The sequence below is a fragment of the Filicampus tigris genome, chromosome 3 (assembly GCF_054856515.1).
Source record: "Filicampus tigris isolate MCC_2025a chromosome 3, RoL_Ftig_1.0, whole genome shotgun sequence".
Classification (NCBI taxonomy): Eukaryota; Metazoa; Chordata; class Actinopteri; order Syngnathiformes; family Syngnathidae; genus Filicampus; species Filicampus tigris.
In genome coordinates, this window is record NC_141219.1 from 13,744,986 (window position 1) to 13,768,555 (window position 23,570).

Here is a 23,570-nt window from a genome sequence, read left to right on the forward strand (position 1 = left end):
CGTCCAACGTGTCTCTAGCGCCCCTAGCGTACCCACAGAGTACAACAGCACACAGCCTGTAGCAGCACACACGCACACATCCTCGCTCGCTGCTCCAATCCAAGAGCTGCAACTAAAACGCTCACTACAATAATTTCCTTCAACATTCGCCGGTTTCTTTTCCACTCTTTATCACGATCCGCCCCTCGACTCGCTAGCAGCACCGAGCCCTCCTACCACAACGGCGTTATCCGACGTTTGATTGGATTACAGCGGGTTAGCCTTTGCCCTCTAACCCCCGTTGCTGAATTTTGGCTAACTGCTTCCTGCTCCCCACGGAGGACCGAGGACCGTGGACCGAGCGGCGAAGCGCCCTGCGCGGACTCGACAAACCGGGACGAACCGCCGCCGCCACACCACTGCAAGCGAAGCCCGAGCCGAGCCAGCGAGCACTCGGCAGGCGGACGAGACGAGGAGACAGCCATGCGGAGGAAATCGAGGATATTGTTATGTTTTGCAGTGTTGTGGGTGCTGGGGATCGCCTACTACTTCTACTCGGGGACGGCGTTAGGGCGAAAGGTAAGACAGGCTCTTTTTTTTAATGGACCAACCCGTTTTCTTCGGTGGGACAAAGCGGCGATAGAGCACTGTTACCCGGGGCTCCTCTGCCCGTTTGAAACGCTCGGTTATGGCCGCGCCGGTGATGTGTAAAATGAATTGAAGGCCCCGTTAGTGTCGATAGACAGGCTTGAAATTGATTATAATTGAAGGGGTTTGTCAGGGTTGCGGGATTATCCGGTGAACTTGCACCGACCTCCCACCGGTTGTTGTCCCGTGGCAGCGGGGGAGAGGCACGGTCAGTACCGGGCGGCGTGTCTTGTCTTCACTGGTCGGTGTCTGGGGGGGGGGAGGCTGCCGGCCTGGTTCACAGGGCAGGCCAGGGGTGGGGGGGCTTCGCCTGTGGACCGGAGGACATCAACACCTAAACTGAGAGCAGGAAGTGGACGTAGCTCTGAAGTGGGAGAGAATGTGACTGAAAGTCGAACATTATTAGAGTAAAGTCGTAGTGGGTTCATTTGAACTCTACTGCTGTGCTAAACCCATTGTGCATCGTGAAGACCTTTTTACTACCTTTTCTCTCAGCAAACGATCGCCTATTTTTGTCTTGCACCCTAACCTAAAAAAAACACCCAAAAAAACACACCGACACGTTTTTACCTTTTGATTTAACTCAACATTGTTTCACAAGCTCAGTTTTGATTGAGGAAAATTAATTCTCTGCTTCTGTTTTATTGATTGCCAAGCAGACCTGCACTTTCTAGGCAAATGAGTTTTGGATTCATATTTGTTGTGTCAAATAGTGCTTGTGTTCATTTATGTATGTTTTATATGGTGATGTTGGCAATGCCATCCACCCTGTTTGGGGTCAGAGTGAACTGCTGCCTATCCCCATCTGACTTTGGGTGAAAGCCAGACGACAGTACACGCTGGACTGGTTCGCCAGCCAATCTCAGGGCACTGTCGGCACATTGCATTTCAATAAGCAACCATATGTTTAATTAACCTTGATTCTACTTTTGGTGCAATGGTTGACTTGGCCTGACTTCCGTACAGGAACTTGGGTTCAGTTACCACTCAGTGACGGTATGCATAAGGGTGTGTTGTTTGTCTCTATATACGGGGTCCGACATTAAGCCTCCTGTGATTTCAAACATCCTGTGGATGTAATTGTGAAGCATGTTGTCTTCCGGTCTAAAAACGCACCTAAGTACGGGCGATCAATGCAGCCGCTAAAAAATATCCACTCTCTTTACGTTTCACGTTTTTTCATTGTTTCAAAAGTCCCCGAATTGTAGATACTTAAATCGACATTAAGAATATGAAGAAATATTGATGGAATTATTTGGTCAACAAAAAACATGATCATCAGAACAGAATGTTTTATAATTTACATTCGTCAAAGTAGGCACCTATTGCATAGACAACAGCTTTGCACATTACACGTTAGTTTCTCAAGTCAGCTTTATGATGTGGATGACGTTTTATGACAGGGGTCTTCCATCCTGTTCCTCGAGGGCCAGTGACCTGCCTGTTTTCCATCTCTCCCTGCTGCAACACACCTGATTCAAATGATCAGTTTGCTGTAGCCCTTGCTGATTAAATGACCATTTGAATCAGGTGTGCGTTGCAGCAGGGAGAGATGGAAAACAAGCAGGTCGTAGGCCCTCGAGGAACGGGATTGAAGACCCCTGCTTTATGACCTGAAATGACTTTCAGTTCACAGCTGTGCATTATCAAGAGTTAATAGCTTTAATTTCTTGACCTTTTAATGTGTTTGACACTGTTTAAATTTGAAGGTGGTTCCAAACTTTTAACTGGTATTATATGTCGGCCTAACAGTGGATGAAGTAGAGAAGCGTGTAGTCTCAGTGGCCAAAATGCATGCAAATATGTTGCAGCACCCAGTATACTGTATAGATAAGGGTAGTTTAAATGGATAGAACTCAAAATAATATTGATTACATGATAATAAAAATACAAGAATGTGTTAATTTGTACTCGTGGCCCAGTTGGGCCAGCAGAAGTGAAATTCAGGTGACCAAAACATTTAAGTGGTGGCCCGGGGCCATCGGGCCACTGTTAATGTCAGACCCTCACCTTGAACAGGATAAGCTAAACAGAAAATTGATGCAAATGAACTGTATGGTAGCAATAATTAGTCGACAACTAATCGATAATCAAATGAATTGATAAATATTTTGACAATCAATTAAAATTGTATATTTGTGCATGTTTGCACTGTTGATTTGAAATAATGACCTGTTTTTGAATAAATGAATGGAAATTAAAACAGTAAAAAAAAAAAATCTGATAAGCGATTAAACTATTATTAAAATAATTGTTAGTTCCTGCTCTAAACGGTTGGTTTTATTCATCAGAAAATTATATCCTGTTTTCCAACACAATAAACTGGCCCACAAACTCAATGTCAAGTTAAACCCAAAAACTCCCAACAAAAAGTAAAGCTTGTGACCCTAATCATGCCAGCTACGCCATCACCCTTTGTCATCCATCCTCACGCACATGAACAGGTGGAGGAGGTCCAATATGCTAATCTGCTCATTAGGGGCAATTAAAGGTTTTGTACTTGCACCAGTAACCTGCTGACTGCAACTGGGTGACCTGGATGGTCACTTTAATCCATAAGATGATGCAAACCTATGTTATACCGTGTCCCTGAATGTATCACTTATGTGGCAGTTTGAATTTTACTCCTTTCAATTTCACCTCCGATATAATGGAATCAGTGTGGGTCAGAGGACTCCTCCATATCAGATGCGTAACACTCATTGTTGTGGGTGGCTTCTCACTTACTTGTACTGTATAGACAAAAGTATTTGGAAACACCTTGTAAATTATTCAGTTAAATCTGTCAAGGCTTCATAATTGTAAAGCCTTAAAAATGGGATCAATATGAATATAAACAATTTAAACTGCCTCTGATTGACCCCAAGTTCAGCTATTCTAGTAGACTTTCCTTTTTGTAGTCATCACAAGCCGTTGTCTTCCACTGCGTCAAAAGGATGCCATTGTTCAAAGTAACAGGCAGGAGTAAAGACGAAAAGTCACAGGCCACATTAATGATGTCAAAAGTTTTGAAATGATGTGTCGTTGTCTCATTTTTGTACGTCACAAAAAGTGGCGTTTGAACACAGATGTGGAGACTTGTTATATATCTACACTAGTGTGCTTAGGAACCAGTCAAGGCGCATGTTGTAAATGGAAGGTAAACATCCTTCAAATATCCTTGTGTGTGTGTGTGTGTTTGTGTTTGTGTGCATGTGTGTGGCACTCTGCATGGGTGGTTGTAGGCACAGCGCTACATTTGTGTGCGTGAGAACATGTCGTGTGTATTCCACCTGCCTCTTGTCTGGTCATATCAGCCTCTGTGTGCTTGCATCGCTCCAGTCAACCACATTAGCCCTTTTACTTTCCCATTAGGTTGATAGTCGTGTGTGCACTGCATGTATGTGTTTCATGCTGTTAAGGGTTTCAAAGTGGCAGCGATGTCTTGTTTAGATTGATTTGGAGTTTGGATGATGGACTGCACCCGTCTAGGGAAGGATACAGTGTAGTGTTTATAAGCTAATGGTGCACTACTGTCGACCAATTTCACATTATCACAGGGTTATTAACTCATTCACTGCTATTGACATATTTATTTGTCTTTTCACAGTCCAGCCGTTCAATCCCAGGAATTTATATTTTTTCAAATTTTTTCAAATGTTAGGGTAATGCAGGGTCTGAAAATGTCTGGCAGCGAATGAATTAATGATGATTTTATTTGAGTGTTATGGCCACCTAAATTGATAAATGTAATTGTTGTCGTTGAACAGACTGTGTGGCATTGTTAGACTATGGCTTGGCTTTACTTGATCCTGGAAAACAAGAGATTAGAGATAGACCGATATGCTTTTTTCAGGGCCGATACCGATTATTAGTAGTCAAGAAGGCCGATAACCGATATTTGGAGCCGATATTCATTTTCAGTAAAAAGGAAAATATTGGTATCAAAGTCTAAAGAAAAAAAAATCTTAACTTTGTTGCAATGTCTTTACGCATGTTTATCGAACAATGTTTCAGTTTTGCATAATGTTCATTTTTTAAAAATTATTTCAAGAAATTTTTGACCAACAATAGCTCTGTAGTTTTCTACAGTAAATGAACATTTCAAAATGACAGAAATATTAAACTTTTACGTATATTTGTTTTGATTTCCACAGTTTTAAATTGATTTATTATCGGCCAGCAGAGTTTTACAAAAGGCCGATCCGATATTCGTCGAAAAGCCAAATATCGGTGCAATAATCTAATTGTAACATGTTTGTATTTGTTACATGTTTTGATGCATTTTTATGCTTTATAAAACATTTATGTCTGAATATTGTGGGGGCTTGGAACGGATTAGGGCATTTACATGGAAAACGCGTCTCTACAGACAACATTTTCTACTTAAGAAATTTCTTCCAGAACCAATTAATTTCATAAGTAGAGGTACCAGTCTCCTCATTAAAATCAATGCAAGATGCTTACTTTCACTCTTCTCTAGTCTATATCCTCTATAGTGACTCCTACACAACCGCATACCACAACGCACACAGACTTTGGCTTTTCAGGCAGCCCGCAAATCGCTGATGAATACTCAGTATGAAGGCGGACTTGGGAAAGTTTCATTGGCCCTCTGTGACGTGTTCGGTAATTTCATTAGTCAGATGTGCCAAGACTTTGGGTCAAGCTGTTGATGGCTTGAAGTTTGTCAGTAAAAATTCATAAATAAACCGCGTCACATTAAAAGTTGCTGAGTTCAACGCATGGGGAAAAAAAGTTGCGGCTTATAGCCCGTAAAATATGGTACTCAACCCTTTTAGCTGTTTACAGATCCTGGGTTCATCTTAAGTTACACACAATAGTATCTTGTCACAACCACTAGTGAGTGGAGTGTGGATTTTTTTTTTTCACTATAGTAGTTCTCAACATATACAGTATTCGCTAAGTTATGTCTTCTTATTTTTTTTCCCCAAAAGGTACAGCGACTGTGATATAGTAGAAAATTGCAAAAACAAGAATGCATGAATCGATATCTGTAGCATTTTGCAGTTGTCGCGTTTTTGTAAGGACTTTGGCTTTGGAAGCCACATTTATTCAAAAGTGTAATTAGAATTGTTCTGTTTCTAAAACATTGCTTGTCTTCCTGTAATAAACAGCCAGGTACTGATAGAATACCAATTATTGGATGCCTTCCAAAGTTGTCCTTTGTTTTTTCTGCTGTGTTGGTTGTCTTTGTTGAATTTCTTGCCAGGTTGCACTGTGTCACACTGCTATGCTGTCACGCTATTTGTGTAGCTGACGCACCTTTCTCCATCGCGCCTAGACAGCCTGCGGGGAAACACAAGCCAGATCGCTGTTTACCATTCCAAACCATGCAACGATGAGCTCGACTGTACTGTACCACTTGATGAAAACTTGGCGTATGTCAGTGTTTGTCTTGTTGGTCAGCGTCTGTGTACACAGCGATAACTTGATTCTCTGCTTTTTTTTTTTGCCTTAAGTTAGGATGACGACTTAGATTTAGACTTAGACTTGACTTTATTAATCCCTTTGGGATGACTCCCTCTGGGAAATGTGCATTTCCAGCAGCAGTAAGAACAAAGAGGCAAAAAAATAAAATCAATGAAAATAGGGAGAAAAAATAGTCATGTAGACAGGAAGAACAGAAAAAAGTAAAGAAACACTTTAAAAATATTTAAGGAAAATAAATGATAAAGAAAAATAGTATAGTGCAATCTACGCCCCCCCGCCCCCAGTGAGGAGTTGTATAGTACGCTAGCACAGTGGATAAAAGAGCTCTTTAATCGGTCGGTCCTACACTTGGGGAGCTGCAGTCTTTTACGAAATAGGCTCCTCTGGTTATTAATAACAGTGTGCAGACTTCAGGATCCTTGATTTTAAGCAGTACTACGACTAACAAAAAATGCTTGTGATCTTTTTTGGAATGAAGTTAATACCGTGGTTCTTGTATTTGAAATTCCAAGTAAAACTTTTGATGTTGGCTGTCCATAATTAAAACTAAAAATATCCATAATTAGGCGACAAGACAAGTTAGCATAAGCGCAGTCTGGAAATGTTACAAAGCCCCCTTTGTTGATGCATTGTGGTACACAGGAGATAGTGTTGCAAAACCTTTTCCAGGATACCCTTTCTGAATCCAACAAGCATGTTTTGCTTTCTGCCAACTCTTCGGAACGTAGTGTCTACTTTCATGCTAATCAGGGCTGTGAGAGGGAGGCTCAGCGCCAGAATTGTAGTGAGCCGCGGGAAAAGCCAACGGACTTCATTAATGTTGTCAGCTGTTGGAGCAAACCTGCAGATGTTTGGCGAACCAAAGAAAACAGCTTTTTTTCCATCCTGAGATGACAAGTCACCTGCCTCTTTTTGTAAAAACAGTGGTACCTCTACGTACGAAATTAATTGGTTCTGGAAGAAATTTTTAAGTTGAAAATTTTGTAAATAGGGACGCATTTTCCATATAAATGCCCAAATCTGTTCTAAGCCCCCCAATATTCAGACATAAATGTTTTCTAAAGCATACAAATGCATCAAAACATCTTACAATTAGATTATTGCACTATAAATGAGAGTTGTGCATAATGTAAAAAAACAAAGAATGGAGTTAAGAATAAAAATGGTGGTCGTTTACCTTTTAATTGCTGTCCTCATTGCTTTTTGCCCTCTTTGGTTCATGTTCTCTCTCAGAAGTGTTTCTTGCCTGGCGTTGTGTATAGAACTGATTTAATAACGTGCCGACTGTTGATACATTACGGTCATATTCTTTGGCGAGATCGACCAAGCGCATCCCCTTTTCATACTTTTCTATTATCTCTTGCTTTGTTCGTATGGACAAAAAAAAATTTTCTCCCTTTTTTCTTTTCCTCGTTTCTAATTCATGTAAAACTATCGGAACACCTCATGGCCAGAGGGACGAATGACGAGGACGCTGCATAGACATATCTATCACATATCTATCTATCTACACACACAGACACATACGGTAGAGGTCCCTCTTAGCCAATGGGATGCCAGGAAGATGCTAGGCTAGCCAATGGCAGAGCAGCTATGAGCTTGTTGCGTTCAGGAAACTCCGGAGCTGCGAGCGGCAGCCCATGCTGTATTTTTACCTTTCGTATCTTGAAATTTCTTTCGTAACAAGAGGAAATATTTTCCTGTTGAGGCGTTTCGTAACTTGAAAATTTCGTATGAGGAGACGTTCGTAAGTAGAGGTACCACTGTACAGTGGAATCTTTCAAGTCCAATGCCTCAGAATCTGGTTGTACAGAGTTGCAATTCGATTGCTTTATCTTTGACTTTTTGTGTTTGCTGTCGTTGTGCATGATAACATGCGAGACCTTTGCACTCCTCACAGGCGCTGAGTTCAACATTAGAGGATTCATTCTGGGTGTTGGTGTTTGCTTTTTGTTTGGATTATTGTAGATTTTTACACTTATTCCAAAATCATTGTTAACAAAAGCGAGAAGAGACTAGAGAGTCGAACACGTACAAAAAAATAGTTTAGGCTTCCGAACTCAGCACACAAATGAGGCGGTGCACAACGCTGGCCTATCCAAAACTTCAGCGCAAAAAGGTTTAATCTCTTCTGCCTGTACAGGTATCTTGATTCTTCCCCCTGCCTGTACACGTCTCAAACTCTCGCTTTATCGTAAGATCTGCTATTTATCGTAGGCGGTGTGATCTCTCTATCTTATTTAAAGCAAACATGAGTAGAAAAGTGGTGTATATGCCCACAACATCATCGCCCTCCTCCGCAGTGAAGTATCGTTTCTGATGTTGTCCCCCACGGCATGCTGGAGTTAGTCACAACACACACATACACGCACACAACTTCAGCGGTTCAATATTGCACTATTGAGAAAATATGCTGCAAATTTAGCCTGTAAGCACAACCAGTATTGGCAATTAGCTAAATAGAGCAATCACTCAATCAATAAAATACAGTGATGAAAGGATGCTGGGGCAGATGACTGCAGTTCTGACAGTGTTCGAATAAAGAAAGGCTGAGTAAGAGACTGTGGTGGGATATTGTAGAGTAATAGATTTCTCTTTGGGGTGTGGTACCGCAACAGTAAGTACACCGAGCGACAGATGGAACTACTGCACATTGTGCGGGGGTGGTCAGCCACTGGTTTTGCTGCAATTAAAAATGCGTGTAATGTGTGAACGGTGTTGCAATGTCGCAAACAAACAAAAATGCACATGATCTTTCACTAAAAAGAAAGAAAATCAATTTCCGGGTTTTAAGCGTCAGTGAGATCCAGCTAGCTGTTGTGTTTTGTAAAAATAATGAACTGTATAATGTCATATGTGCCCGCGGCCAGAAAGCAAAGCTCAAAAAGTATGTTTGTCACTTACTCATTCATTTTAAAAACGTATTATTTAATCAAGCGCTGAAACTCAACTACTCCAAACTATCGTAGTAACATTTTATCCTTATATATATCTTCGATTGTAACGTTTTAAAGATCGAGGGAAGAGAAAATCGAAATCATGATTACATTTCGATTAAACGTCCGGCCCTACTTTACAGCTGGCTGGTAGTTGTGTGGTGCTCAATCGCTCGGTGTGCGACAGACCTTAAACACAGTTGTGAACACAATAAGTGAATCCTCTAGGCTCAGTGAATAAAGGTGGTTCCAACTCTGAAATTGTTTTACATTTTGGTTCAATTCCAAATGTTCCAACCTCAGAACTGTTCGCCTTTAGAGATGGTGTTGTATGCTTCTCTGTGTCGTGACAAACCACACAGGCAGTATTTCCTCTTCTGTCCTGTGTTGGTCAGTTGAAGTGGAGCCCGCATGTTGCAGCTGCCTTCGCGGAGCCGGATTTTATTCTTTGGATGGTGTTACTTTTTCCAAGAAAACCAACCGTCTTCTATCCGTCTTGTCAGTGAACGTTGAATTCCTCTGAGGGAGGGAGAACGCACACTTTCATGTCGCCCTTCGCCGTGGCAATGACGATTAAATGACAAGTCTTACTCATCTCATTTCAACATCCCCGGTGTCGCTGGCCTCCTCTCACAGCTGGCAGAGTGTGATAATGTTTTAATTGAGCTAATGAACTCTTACCGCTGGGTTTATTTAAAGTGTTGACAGTTGAAAACACGCCGTTGTCTGCTTTGCTTTTTTTTTTTAATTGCAATAATCTGCCGAAGGCCGAGCGGCTTTAGCCTTCTACCTGATGAACTCGGCGTGACAAACATTACAACACACATTGATCCACTGTTGCAATAGCGTGATTAAAAAGCAGGCTGGGTCAGCATACAGTATGCGTCATGCATCTCAGCTCAAGTCTGTCTACCGTGCAACGTGCTGTTCGAGGTTTCCATGAACAGACATCCATCAGATACCAGACATATCTTTTTCCGAATCTCCCCTGGCGTTGATGCCTGCGTATATGTTTTGCATCCAGGTCCCGGCTCTACATCACATTGCTGACTTAAACCTGCCTGTAGATGACCGTGGCGCACACCATATTTCAATTTTCAGTATCTATCCACCACGTTACCCCAGTCTTGCAGCAGCTCCCATGGCTACTGGATAAATTTAGAACTCATTTCAAAATCCTGCTTCCTTTCGAGCACATCCATAACCTCACCGCCCCAAACCTGTCCGACATTGTCCGCATCTCACACCCTTCGATTCTCATCTTCTCTGTACTCCCTGCCTGCCTCATCACTGTGGGAGCAGAGGATTCCGTCGCTGCGCAACACGGACTCCATTTCCCTCTTCAAAGCCAAACACCAAATATACTTGTTGAGAACGTAAGACTCCTTCCAATCTTGCTTTTGCATTGAACTTTCTCTTGTTCTCACTTTTTACCTCGATATAACTGTTTATTGTATGGTGCGCCCGTATGCTCTGAAAATAAAATGCACTATTATGCGGTGGAACCGCTAAAGTCGACAATGAGGTCGTGTTGTACAATTCCAAATTAAAAAAAAAAGATTTGGAGAAAGGTGTGCCTCTCAAATGGAATTGTGTTGTTGTAACAGTCATAACGTTCATTTTACACACTGTTGAAAGTATTTGCTGTGAAGTGAGCAGATTCACGCTCGTCTCACCAAACGTGTTTTCAAAGTTAAGGACGAGTTTTAAGCCCTAACGTACAGTCGTTAAGGCCTTTTGCACTTTTGTTAGATGAATTGAGGAGCATGAGACATGTTGATACATAAAATGTACATTAAACCAACATAAAGACCTTTCATGTATTTGTGACAAACGGCAGAACAGATTAAAGTAAAGCATTTCATTTCAAAATAAAACACAAACAACTCCCACTAATTTCGGATTCGTTTGTAAAGTGAAAAACAAAACATGACACTCGTGACCATTAAGAATGATGACATTTTATTCCAAAAAATGGCCGGTAGAGTTAATGAAGGGTTTATACCTGGACCCATGGTTTCAAATGGATTTTCTTTTGCAAAATCACTCAGAGGTTGGCAAGCATCCAAGAGCAGATTGTATTCGAGCTTTGAAGTTCTGCTGTATACTGATTACCCGTTGAATGAATTGTAATTGCGTCATGTGGAGACTAGGGTTGTACCGATGCCACTTTTCAGGGTGAGTCAATGCGTAGCTAAATGGTGAATGGACTTTCACTTTATAACGCTTTTCCACCTTCAGCGCACCAAAGATCGCTTGTGGGCGAAAGCCGATTTACTCCATTTGTTTGTCAGGGCGCTGAAGTGAGAATGGTGTCGTAGCATTTTTACGATTCAGAGTACAATTCCAGACGTACAATATCAGTACATCCGTACAAAACGTCTTTCTTCCGTAACGTCTCTCTGGTAACCATAAACCTCTCTATGACAAAGTGTGTAGTCGCTCTCACACACACGGCATGCGACAAAGTTGAAAGTCCACACTAAAGTTGAAAGTGCCAGCAAGGCCAAACTTGTGAAGTGTCTCTTTTGCCGCATGTGGAAATGGTTTCAGGAAGCAGTCCCGCTGACTCGGCTCGCGGTCTTAAAAAGAGGGAAGAATTATAGTCAAACTTTGGCAGGTTTGCTGATGTTTGATGGATCGGGTCATTTGATGAATTGATGTTAAATGTCATTGGAAACTAAGCAAACCGATTAATCAGCCCACTGCATCCTGCTAGTGTTTGGAATATTAGTTTATGTGACTTGATGGATGCAACTGAAATTCTTGTGACATGTCCCATTCAGTCAGCAATCTGATGTTGGACTGAGCGAAGTATTCACCATTTGTGGTAACACAGAAAATGGAGGTATTCTTTCCGCTTATCTACACTATTAGGTTTTCTTTGGAATACAGCTCGAATGGTACATGAATAGCTGTCGCTGACAAGTTTAGTTGAAGTAAAGGATTCAAACCCTTTTCATTCTGCTTCACACACACTACGCTGTTCGGCAAATGTATCTTTTGACATGGATTATAACGTTTTAAAGCTTGAGAAGCCAAAATTGAAAACACGATTCAATTTTGATTCATTGCCCAGCTGTATTACAACGTACAGAAACATAAAGGACACGGGGCAACTAGTGGAGCAATGCTGAATTCATGACCACCAGAAAGTAGGAAATGTCCAGAGTTAACACGGTCAACCCTTTTAAGTGTACAAGGCAAATATGACAACAAACATGGATGGCTGACCAATGTGATAAGCTAGTATTTCTGAAGAGACATTTTCACAGGCAGTAGAAACAAAATATTTACAGTAATGGCTAATGTTAGATTGTATGAATCCTCATTAGGCCTTGGTTTATTCACTTACTGCATTTGGTTTATCTTGAACAGTCTTGGGATTACAGACATAAAAAAGGAGCTAACAGGAATAGAATTGCAAAGCAGATCTTATTGTTTCATTTAGACTGTAAATGCACTGTGACTCGCAAGTGCTTGTTTTTCACTGAAATGTAAGAATATTGCTTTGTAGCTTGATTTATAGCTGGCTGGAATGTTCTCCACAGAGAAGGTCTCTCATGAGGGCCTGAACTTTAAAGGCAAAATGGGCTTTTTTTTTTTTTTTGAAAGTATCAACTGTTTTACATGAAAAAAAAATCCATCTATTTGCTGTCTTATTTGGTGTCTATTAGTTGTCTATGGTAAGACACCTCTATTCTCCACTTGTTGTTTTAGCTCACAGGTGTCAAACTCAAAGCCCCGGGGGCTAGATCCCGCCCACAACATCAATAGATGTGTCTCGCGAAGTTAGATCTGGTGTTGACTTCATGATTTTTGCAAATCGTCTTCACTTTTAACAACGCTGAGATATGAGATATTGCAAGACGTTTTGTGACACCAATTCCCCCTTATATAAAGGACTCAAACAACAGGAAATTGGCTTTTGATTTCTGAACTAGTTGTCAATTTAATGTGCATATGGGATAATACAAGGCAATCATACATTTATATGGATTCACAGTCATAACGGCCCTCCAAGGGAAACCATACGTAACTATGATGTGGCCTATGAGCTGGTTCTTCCGAAGCATGTCAGAAATGTGTGTTAGTCCCCTCGTCATTCTTTGGAAGAAGGTAGTTTTATTTGTGTAAAGACTCGCAGAAAATACCAGGCTTTTAGCCCAGATAGTTTGGTGTTTTTTTTTTTGTGCCTTTTCTATCTTGAAAGGTTATTTCTGTATTTGTTATTATTATGTATATTTTTTTTTTTATCTCTGCTCCCAGCTCAGCGGGGGTTTGAGGTGTGTGATATGATTGTGTTCCACCCTAAAGACCAGCTAAGAATAACTAATGCTTCTTAACAACTTTGCTGTGTTGACTTGAAATTGTTATTGGATTAGATATTGATTCTCTGCAATTCTGTTGGAGGATTTTAGCCCCAGGCATTTAATTTGATTTCCTTGATTCACTATCAAAACAACAATTAATCGATCATTATTGTTTTTTTTAATATGAGTCTTAATTGAATGGGAAAATGTTTTTTATTGCCAGAACTGAATAATTGTAGCATACGTCTTTTTGTTGAGGCGTTTCGTAACTTGAAAATTTTGTATTTAGAGACGTTCGTAAGTAGAGGTACCACTGTACTTTGCGGCAATCGACTGACTTGTTATGCTTTTCGAGGTAATATTAATACTCCATAATGTAAAATTACACATCGTGAAAGCAAGATTGACGATGATATCGATGACGATATATATCGCCCACCTCTACTCCAGACTAACTTTTTTACTCTGAGCACAGTGGCCCCTGACCTGAAATTTTACGGGTGCAAGGAGAAAATTTAGGGGTGCACACTGTAAATTGAGTAAATATTCACTCCATCTAATTTTCACTGTTTCACTGATAAATGGGCTGAAGTGTTGAACAGATGTTTGTCAGCAACAAAAAATATTCAGGGATATTCATTTTTAAAAACAAATCATCACATTTACTGGTTGCACAGTTGTGGGCAGATGAAAAATTTACTTGCGCTGTCTCAAATTTAGAGGAGCAAAATGACACCATTTAGTGGCAGTCTGTAGAAAAATTTACTTGCACTGTCTCATATTTATAGGAGCAAAATGACACAATTTAGTGGCAGTCTGCAGACCTGAACTGCTAAAGATAGTGTTAAGAAGCGCTTGTCATAAATGGGCAGAAAGAACTGTGCTGTGATTCATCGTTGTTGTTGATGCTCTTTATGAGACTGACAAAAAATGAGAGCACAAACTGATGATAGTGTGACAGAGGCAATAAAAAATGATGAAAGTGATCCAAAGAAATGTGTGGCAAATTGCCCAACAAAGCAATTCCTCTTTAGAATGATAATGTGACGTCAGACAAATTTCCTGGATCATTCTGTTGTGCTAAAATCAACCGATGAATTAGAAAAGAAGCGGAAGAAAGAAAAAACACCTGAATGAGAATTTAATGTTGTTATTATGGAACTAAAAAAAGTATAATCCACAACATATACAGTAAATAAACAAGTTGTTTAAATGATAATATTATAAAAGATATATTGCGCCCTTTTTCGATGGGATCGGTGATCAGTTATCTTTTCTTTTTTCTTTTTTTTTTAACTCGGTGATCGGCCCCAAAATCCTGATCGTGTAAAGACTACTAAAATGTTAGAATATATGGAGTTGGTCCGCTCTTTGCAACTATACTAAGCCTTTGTGATCCTAGCTTTGTCCACTGGGGAACAATCATGCTGGAACTGAAATGAGTCTTGGTCCAACAAAAAAGCTGTCTCTTTTCTCACTGCCATCATTCTCTATTTTTAATCAAACTGGACATGCTTACTGTGGCCAACAATCACATGCTCAGAAGTAAACACGGGGGACCCTCATTCTCCTCTGTGGTTCTTTGTTGGTATATCTCATTCTGACATACATTAAATGGGCGTGTTTTTCAATTTTCAGGAGTTTTAGGTGGAAAACTGCGCAAAACTGCAGGGAGTAGAGCCGAGTCCATTTAAAAAAAAAATTGAATTCATACAATTTTGTTTCATTTAAAGCTACACTCTGCAGCATTTTGCACCAAAATATCTTTACAGTAGCCTTTTCATTTGATCATTTATGACTCACACATCATATAAATAGCATATAAAAAGATCTCTCATGGTATCACACGTGATTTTACAAAACCGAAGAACAGCAGAATGTCCCACATATGTGCCGATGTTTATCGAGCGTGCCCAAGGCAAAAGCATTGTGAAATGGCGGTGTAGCGGAAAAGATTTGCTTTGGTAAACACTTCTTCAAATCTGAAAAAAAAGACTTTTATACAAAACACAGCATGGAGTGATGTTTGTTTTTATTCCTGGCCGTTGACTTGTTCCTCGCCCCAACTCGTTTCGGGACAAACACACTCTCGAGGCCGTCATGATTCCTGGTCAGCGGCAAAATTTGTTATTGTGGTGCCGAAGAAATACAGGAGGTGTATCACAGAACACTTTACTGAACATGCTTCTCGAAATGACATACGTAAGGCGCCCAAAGATAATCAAGCAAGTATCCTGAAATTCCATCATTTAGTTCTGTGGGGGAATTGTCAAAATCACCACATTTTTACATTTAAATTTGTAACATTAGACATTAAATATCATATTGAAAGGAAAGTACACCTTTTCCCAACCCCTGGGTACCGGTAAACATCTAGAATTGATTAGCAAGGTGACAAGATTCCTAAAAAAACGATCCGTCAAAATGCTGACTCTGGTTGGAATGGCCACTTCGTCCTGAGTATAATGCACCAAGAATTTTTTTAAATCGGAAGACGGGGTCCAGATAACTTACGTTTTTTTGTGTTAGGAAAAAAAATCCCTTTTTGAGGAATGTTTTTGTGCCTTTAGAAAATCTTGTCAAAAATCACCTTCAAATTAGAGTGAACTTGTGTAACTTATTTCTCAACGTTCTCCTCGACCTTTTCATGTTGCCTCTTCTCTGGGAAACCCCCTTGTCTGATTGGCGGACATGTTTCAGTTAAAAATACAGTACCCACTAATTGCTGTCAACAGGTCGAAATTGCTGTAATGTTGTAAATTGGGACACTTGCCCTAAAACCTCGACTTAACTAGCGCACATGGGAGACTATTAGTGACAAGAACGGTGTGGGCAGTAGAATAGGATATGTACTTCAACAGTCAATTTTTTTTTTGTGAATTTATTTGTTGTGAAGGACTTTAGAGGCTCTTGAAGTGCTCATTATGTGTTTTTAAGAAAATTACAAAAAAAGGTCCAAACTTCTTTTTTTCTGGCAAAAGATTTCTTTTGGTAGGTTGACTGCTTATATTGTCACAGCGCAATATTCTGTAGGTCTTCAAAGAAAGAAAGAAAATGCTCTAAAATGGCTGGCATTACGAGGAACTGCTTTGAAAACAGCTGTAAGCGAATGAGATTATGAGATTTCATGTGTGATCAACAAGATCAAGTGTAATGTCAAATCTAGTTCAAATGTGGCATTATCACAGGGACGTGTCAAACCAGTATTCCTCGCAGGCCTCTGATATGATCAGGATCAGGACTCATAATTGAATTCTAGTCCAGCATGATGTTCCACACACAGCCTTGTTACTACCTCAGGCATATTTTTTACAAACATGCAATGGTTGGGCTTTCAATTAACAGTAACACTTGAAACTTTTGGAGTCAGAATGGGTGTCCGACATTTGCCAACACGTCTGTATTGTTTCTAAATGATACAAACGGAAAATCTACTCAAATCTGCGTAGATCTTTAGAGTCACGCTTAATAGTCTTTGCTTCCCGTTACTTTTTGTTTACAATTGACTACAGCTGGTATGTTCCCCTTGCCAGCATGAAAAGAGATGGTGTGACTCATTGGACTGACCAAAAACACTTCAAAGACATCGTGGAAAATCCAGTGTTACGGTGACATGAGTGAATGCCGGTCATAATGCAAAAAAAAAAAAAGGAGGAATGCTCCCCCCACGGAGAGTAGCAATTCGTTTCAAAGGGCATGCGGACGATTAGAGAAAAATCTCCCCTCAGCCAAGTTACAGTGGAGTTAGAGTGTGTAATTAGCCCTCATTAGATGCCTTACATCTGCTCCTCGCCTGTTGAACATGTTGGTGAATTTAACGCATTATATTACTGCCGTGCGTTTGGAGGCTGAAGACGAGGCCACATCAGTCAATCACGACCCAAATATGTCTGGCTCCTTGGTTAAGTTTTGTTGTTTGAGTACGTTTAACAAATTCCAAGCCTTGGTATTTTTGCGGAATATAGACAGACAATTCCCACCCACAATCACATCTACAAGAAATTTATTCGTAGGTGTTTTTGAACCGTGAAAGTAAGCTGTACACCAAAAAAAAAAAAAAAGCTCATGCAAGCACAGGGAGTACATGCACACTCAACAAACTTACGATTGAATAACCCCACAAGACATGTAGTGAAGTGCGAAGCGGTGATAAATAGTAACAGAAAATGCATATCCAGCTTCAACAAAATAGCAACGCTTGCAATACTAAGCTAGCATTACTGTTTGCAGTACTGCAAACAAGCCGATGTTAGCTAGGGCTGCTACATCGGTAGCATGACTTATTCGTAATAAAGTGTTACTATAACACTAAATCGGTTTGAAGTTATATTTTGGGGAATGTAGAATCAATTGAAAATGGAAAAGAGGTAATACATGTATAGGTTGAGCAGAAACGCTGTCAATTATGTGTTGCTTTCTGAATTCACTCAGCTGCCTGATGTCTCTTTGCTCTACTTCTGTTTGCTAGTCTTGAGCCCAGTTGTTGAAAAATGAGAGATTTTTTTTATTTTTTTTTTAAATTTTTTTACGGAGTGATTTCCGCAAATTCAGGAAGCCGAAAGGTAACAGGCCAGCGGGGGTGCACGGTAAATTTTGGCAAGTTGAGAGTCATACCCTCTGTCTCAATTGGTTGTCTTTCTCAGGCGTGGTGGTTTCTTGAACATCTTTTTTTAAAATTGCCAACCCCCCTTTAAATGTATGTATAAAAGTGGCTATGTTGCACGTTTTGTACATTTCTAAAATATACACATTTCAATTAAGACTTTAAAAAAAAACTACTTAGAGTAATGTTCTTAAAACCTAATACAAATTTAACTGACAAAAAAAGAAATAATACAAGTTTTTGTCAAATCAGTTTTCAGTTTGAAACCGTGGCATATAAATGCCATATAATATGAAGTGTCAGAGATTGAGTTATTGACCAACATGGTTGTTATATGGTTACTTGCGATATTGCTGTTTGAAAAATTGTTAGAAATCTTTACTTTGACCTTTTGAGTTCAAGACCCTTAAATGTGATTAGGTTTGAATGTAAGTGTGAAAAGTTGTTGAAAGTGGTTTGCCTTGGTGTACTCCTTCTTTCGACCAAACTCAGCTTGGATAGGTTCTAGATCATCCATGACCCTAAACAGGATAAGCAATAGAAAATGGCTGGATATACTTATTAAAGGTAAGTGTACTGTACACAGAACATCTTGAAGTTTCTTACGGCTGATTGTTGACTAGTAGATGACTTTAGGGAACTATAAATGGGACTTTAAAGTCTGCAAACCAGCAGAATTGCATCAATCTGCGGTACTGCATAGATGATTTAATGTTGGAGGGGAACCAGAGGATCATAGCGTTGACCTGCCAGCAGGCTTACAGTATGTTATGTTGTAGTCATGTCGTGAAATGTCGCTTTGGCTCTGCTGTAACCAGGCGAAGGACAGATGGAGCCTGCTTTATCTCCTGTCGGATGTTTGCCGACATGTTTTAACGCAACCAGGCCTTTGCATGTGTGTTTACATTAATTACGGCTGACATGGTATAAATAAGGAGGGATGTGAAGGTTATAAAGGTTATATGCGCTTATTTTGTGTCTGGGCTCACAAACACTGTTTATGCAGTGCGCACATAACAAATGCATGCAAAAGAACTTGACACCGATTGATTATCTAAGTGCACCACTGACATTGAAAAAAAACTCACCTCTCGCTGCTGGATTACTGGGAACTCTTCTCCTTGTATGGTAAAAGAAAATATTTATGGACTTGCAGGATCTCCAAACGCACCATTGAGATATGCTGTTTTTGTGTTTTTAGTGTTCATCAGCACTGTAACATTTATGACCTTATCCTTGTTCTGGGCGCCTGGCAAGAGATTTACTTTTGCCCTTTTCCATGTAAAATACCTGCATTGTTTTCGCATTTGTATTAGTAGCAGCACTCACCCTCATTTTCTATAATGGGCTCTCATCATGCAGATTGTCTCACACCCAGCAGATACTTAGTTTTGGTGGTGGGCGTAATCACAGAGCGGGAGTGTGGTCGAGGAGGGAACAGTCATTTAGTGTTCTCTGAGAGGAGGATGAGGCGGGAGGGGAGCATCAAAGAAAGCAGAGAGGAAGAAGGGGGGTAGGGTGAAGAAAAGAGAGGAAGCTTGTGGTTGATGAAAGGCTGCGTACAGTCAAGTAAGGTATTTTAAAACCCCGCCCCCACCAGCCCGGCAGCATCCAGGCCTACGTGGTCCCTCGGCTCACACATGTTGGGATGATTCAGCACTCGTTTCCTATACGGTACCTCGGCAGTGCCTCATTGCCCCTCCTGGCATTCTCTATTGGTCAGTTCCAGCCTTACCCTGTTCTGGGTTCCTCTTAAAACGGGAAGTCAAGTCAAAAACCGTCTACACAATATTTTCTATGCACGGGATTCTTATTCATATTGATGTTGGGGTGTAAATTCAGCAGAAAAATTCACCTGTTTTTTATCCATCTCAAGGGGCTGGCATTTTGCCTTGTCCTGCCACATGCTGTCGACTGAAAATGACATCACAGTGCCTAAGGGCTCAGCTTGCGAATGTCACATGACCAAAGCCAGGAAACGGGTGAGCCGTGACAATATTTACCTGAGCCTTTAGCCAATGTTGATGTTGACTGCTGACTAGTTTGCAATTAATTAGTAGTACAAGCGTACATCCACACAGATCACTTGTATCCTACTCAGTACAACATACCTGTCAAGTTGTACGCTTTCGGCGTAATTTGTACAAGTGGAAACACCTTTTCAAACATGTACGGCGTACATCGTGAATCTGTACGGCCAATGCCTATTTTAGCAGCGTTATCCATTCCTGTTTTTGTCGCCTAACCGTAGTCTGGAGACGCAGTGGAGAGCTTTCTCCAAGGCCCGAGTTGCCTCCGGGATCGCGGCCGTCGCACGTCGTCGAAAAGGGGGAGCCATTAGAAAATAACGAGTAATGTGTAAGATTATATTCAGATATGTACGGGCAAATTACAACTTTTGTACGATTCAGTACACCCCGGGGTTGACAGGTATGATGGAATCAAAACAGGAGTTGACAGATGTCAGTCAAGTAACATTCAGTAAATCAAATTTGTTAAACGCTCTAGAAAAATGGCTTACTCCTTCCGATGACCTCATCAGTAATTCACAATTCTCACCAACCGTTGTGTATATGAGCATTAGTATTGACTTTCCATGAACTCTTCACTGTTTTATTTTCTCCGGCTTTGCGTTGCCCTTCCTTCAAATCTTAGTTTTGATACTCTTTCATGTCCTCCCAACAAGGGTCTGTGTTTATCCGACGCGCCAAACATAAAAAAACAAGTAGCGTGTGTGAATGATTTCCTGCAGTACTACAACAAAAGATGATGCGCTAATTGTCCTGTATCTGAGTTCTTTTAAGAACTGCGCTGCAGACATGCTGGTAGTTCAAAGGAGCTGATGGTTTTGGTCTCTAGCAGCGTGAAGACGCGACACACTGTTCATTTTACTGGTTTATGTTCCTGTGTCACAAAAATATTCCTCTATATTGTGAATGCAGATTTATTCAAGCCAAGAACTTTGTCCAGGCAATTAAGCACTCACCATAGTACAAAGAAGTAAATAGTGTCACATCAAAACAGCACAAACTCACCACACAAGTTCAACAAAGAGAATTGGAACAAGGGAGGACATCAACCAGTTTTGTTTTCCTTCCAGTATGTATTCCAAGAAGACCAAAAACGTATGTTCAATTATTCTTCCCATTTCATTCCCCTTGACAATTCACTGTCAACCAATTAACAGCCTGCATGGTGTCTGTCTCCACCTTTTAGAAATTGCGCCACTGCATTATAGTAGAAAGAAATTGCACTGATTTTGAAGTAGAAATTGTCTCAAACTCATTTCAGTTCAGGTGCCACGTTCACCTGACGTCAGTTTCCACATCCATCTGGGCAACTAACAAACAAAATGTATCAGCTATGTTTATTAATAACATACAATACATATTCACAGTAATTGTAAAATAGAAACTTAAATTAGCTGCTGATAGCTTGCCATAACAAGCTGGCATATATTATCTGAAACACGCACAATTAATCTATTTGTGGTAAGCAGCTGTCAGCATAAACAATTAGCAACCCATCAACAACTATTAGAATGCATCCAATTAGCTTGTACATCTGACTAAAACATTTTAATGAACATGTCGACAAACTCGATTTGAGCTGCACATGAAATTGCTTGAAGAACAATGTACTGGATGTGATGTGATGCCTACCGTTGTTGCTTTCAAAATCAAAGCATGAGTTTCCAAATAAAAGTCTATGTAAAACTGAACTAGAACTTGCGTGACAGGCAGAACAATCCGCTCAGGCCTAATTGGACCCCCTAATTGGCCGGTTCGTTGGACTGTATGTTTGTATGTCAAAAAGAGCAGCGCTGAGGAATGAAAGAAATTGAAATCCAAGAAGAAACTGAAAAATAAGAGGCTTCTTAGTGGTAAGAAGAGGAAACAATAAGAAAGAAAAATAATACGATGTTGAGAAAGCGTGCCATGGGACGAACCTCTTTGCCTGAGGAATATCCATTTTAAAATAGTGGGCCTGCATAAGGCGCACTAACATACATATTGCATACATTAACGTTCATAAAATATTGATTGCGCATACTCTACATATCATGATTTTGCATAGTCGGATTTCTGTCGGACTGTTGCAGAGAGAGATTTAATTGTTAAATTCTTAGCTGATTATTCATACGCTTGATGCTTCAAATAGGGAGCGTAAACTTGATTTGGTCGGCAGTTTGTTTGGCTGTTGTTCTGAACTTTAAAGCTCAAAGCGAAAGGTCAGTTGCTGCAATTTTTTCCCCGCACGCTCTTGTCCTAAACCGACAATTATACGTGTGCCTGTATAGGAATGTCTGTGTGTGCGCGTCTATGCAGCTTTCTGTGCGCATTTGCGTGTATTTGTGGGATGCAGATGGGTTTTCGGGAAAGAGGCCAGTGTGCACAATTGTACCATTGAGCTGTTTTACACCCGGAGTCTATCCTGCTGACACGCACGTGCACGTGCACACACAAGTTGGTGTGACTCGTTGCAGTTTGCTTAGTACCGCGTGAGCAAAATGGCTCGGCTGCAAGTTGACACAGTGGATTTCCCCCTCTGTATTTTTCTTTCTTTTTCTTCATCATCTTTCTTGAGGCGAAACAAACCACGAGAGCTCCTCAGAAGAACTAGCGTGTGTCCGTACGTGCGTGCGTGTGAGTGTCACGCACATTCCCACTTTCCGGGATTTTTGTCTCTGGTCTACAGAGGAGCACTCTCCATTTTGAATGATATCCAGCTCAACATTGGTAGCTAAGGTCTTTTCAAAGTCTTCACACAGCTTTCCCAACTTTTTTTTTTTAAACCAATGCCCTTCAAACTTGCAAGATTTATTGTTCCAAGACTGTAAACGCTGTGTGACCCAAGATGTTTGAGGTGAAATGTCATATCACATCAGTCTCATTCTGCAATGTCTGTTTATTTGTCTAACCACATGTAGTGACAGCTGTCACGATGCACATATGTTGTTCGTTTGTATGGAATGACTTAGGTTTGAAGACGATCCATTCCGAAATGCTGGTCAAACTACCAAATTGTTTGGATTTGGAAACCCATAGGAAATGTAGGAAGAAAAACAAACCTTAAATACACTTTAACATTCAGGGTCACGCGGGTAAAAGAAAGGCCCTTTGAGTAATTAAATTTGCCGACCCCTGAACTAAAACAATAATATACATTGTGACATGCAGACCATATAGAGTGCCGTGTCTGAATGCAAATACATTGATTGAATTGAGGTACAGGTTTTGTTTTGACCTGGACCTGTTCAGGTTTTTCTAACATCACGGCTGCCGGCTTGTTTGAATGAACACTTGCTATTTGCCCGGCGGACATAATAAATATCTCTGCTCACTGTCGTGTGAACATGTTGAAGTTATGAGCTTCCGCTGCATATATTCCAAAAACAATTCAACAGTCAGCTTCTGTCACTGCTTTAAACTTTTCTTGTTGAACTGTGAACTCATCCGTATTCGAAGTTCGGCAATCGAGAATTCGCAGATTTTTTTATATATACTGATAGCTTCAAATTCCGTCTTCGCTTTTACATAGACATTTTTATTTGTTTTTATGATTAAGCCAACACTATTAATTAACATTTTTTCGTGTTAGGGCTCGGTCCGTGTCCCCTGCAACTTACGGGAGTTCACTAAAATGTTCTTCTCCATA

The 23,570-nt window shown here is 40.5% G+C and overlaps 1 protein-coding gene across 2 annotated transcripts in view; it reads left to right on the top strand.

Moving 5' to 3' along the window:
- Positions 1 to 23,570, top strand: part of galnt2 (UDP-N-acetyl-alpha-D-galactosamine:polypeptide N-acetylgalactosaminyltransferase 2) — a 58,868-nt gene continuing 35,298 nt past the window's right edge. Inside the window, exon 1 of one of the 2 annotated variants that reach the window (XM_086026135.1) lies at positions 1 to 558. In XM_086026135.1, the coding sequence (XP_085882261.1) occupies positions 463 to 558 (96 nt within the window). In that variant the 5' untranslated portion in view covers positions 1 to 462. The remainder of the gene's footprint in view (positions 559 to 23,570) is intronic. The other variant, XM_086026136.1, reaches the window with a different exon arrangement.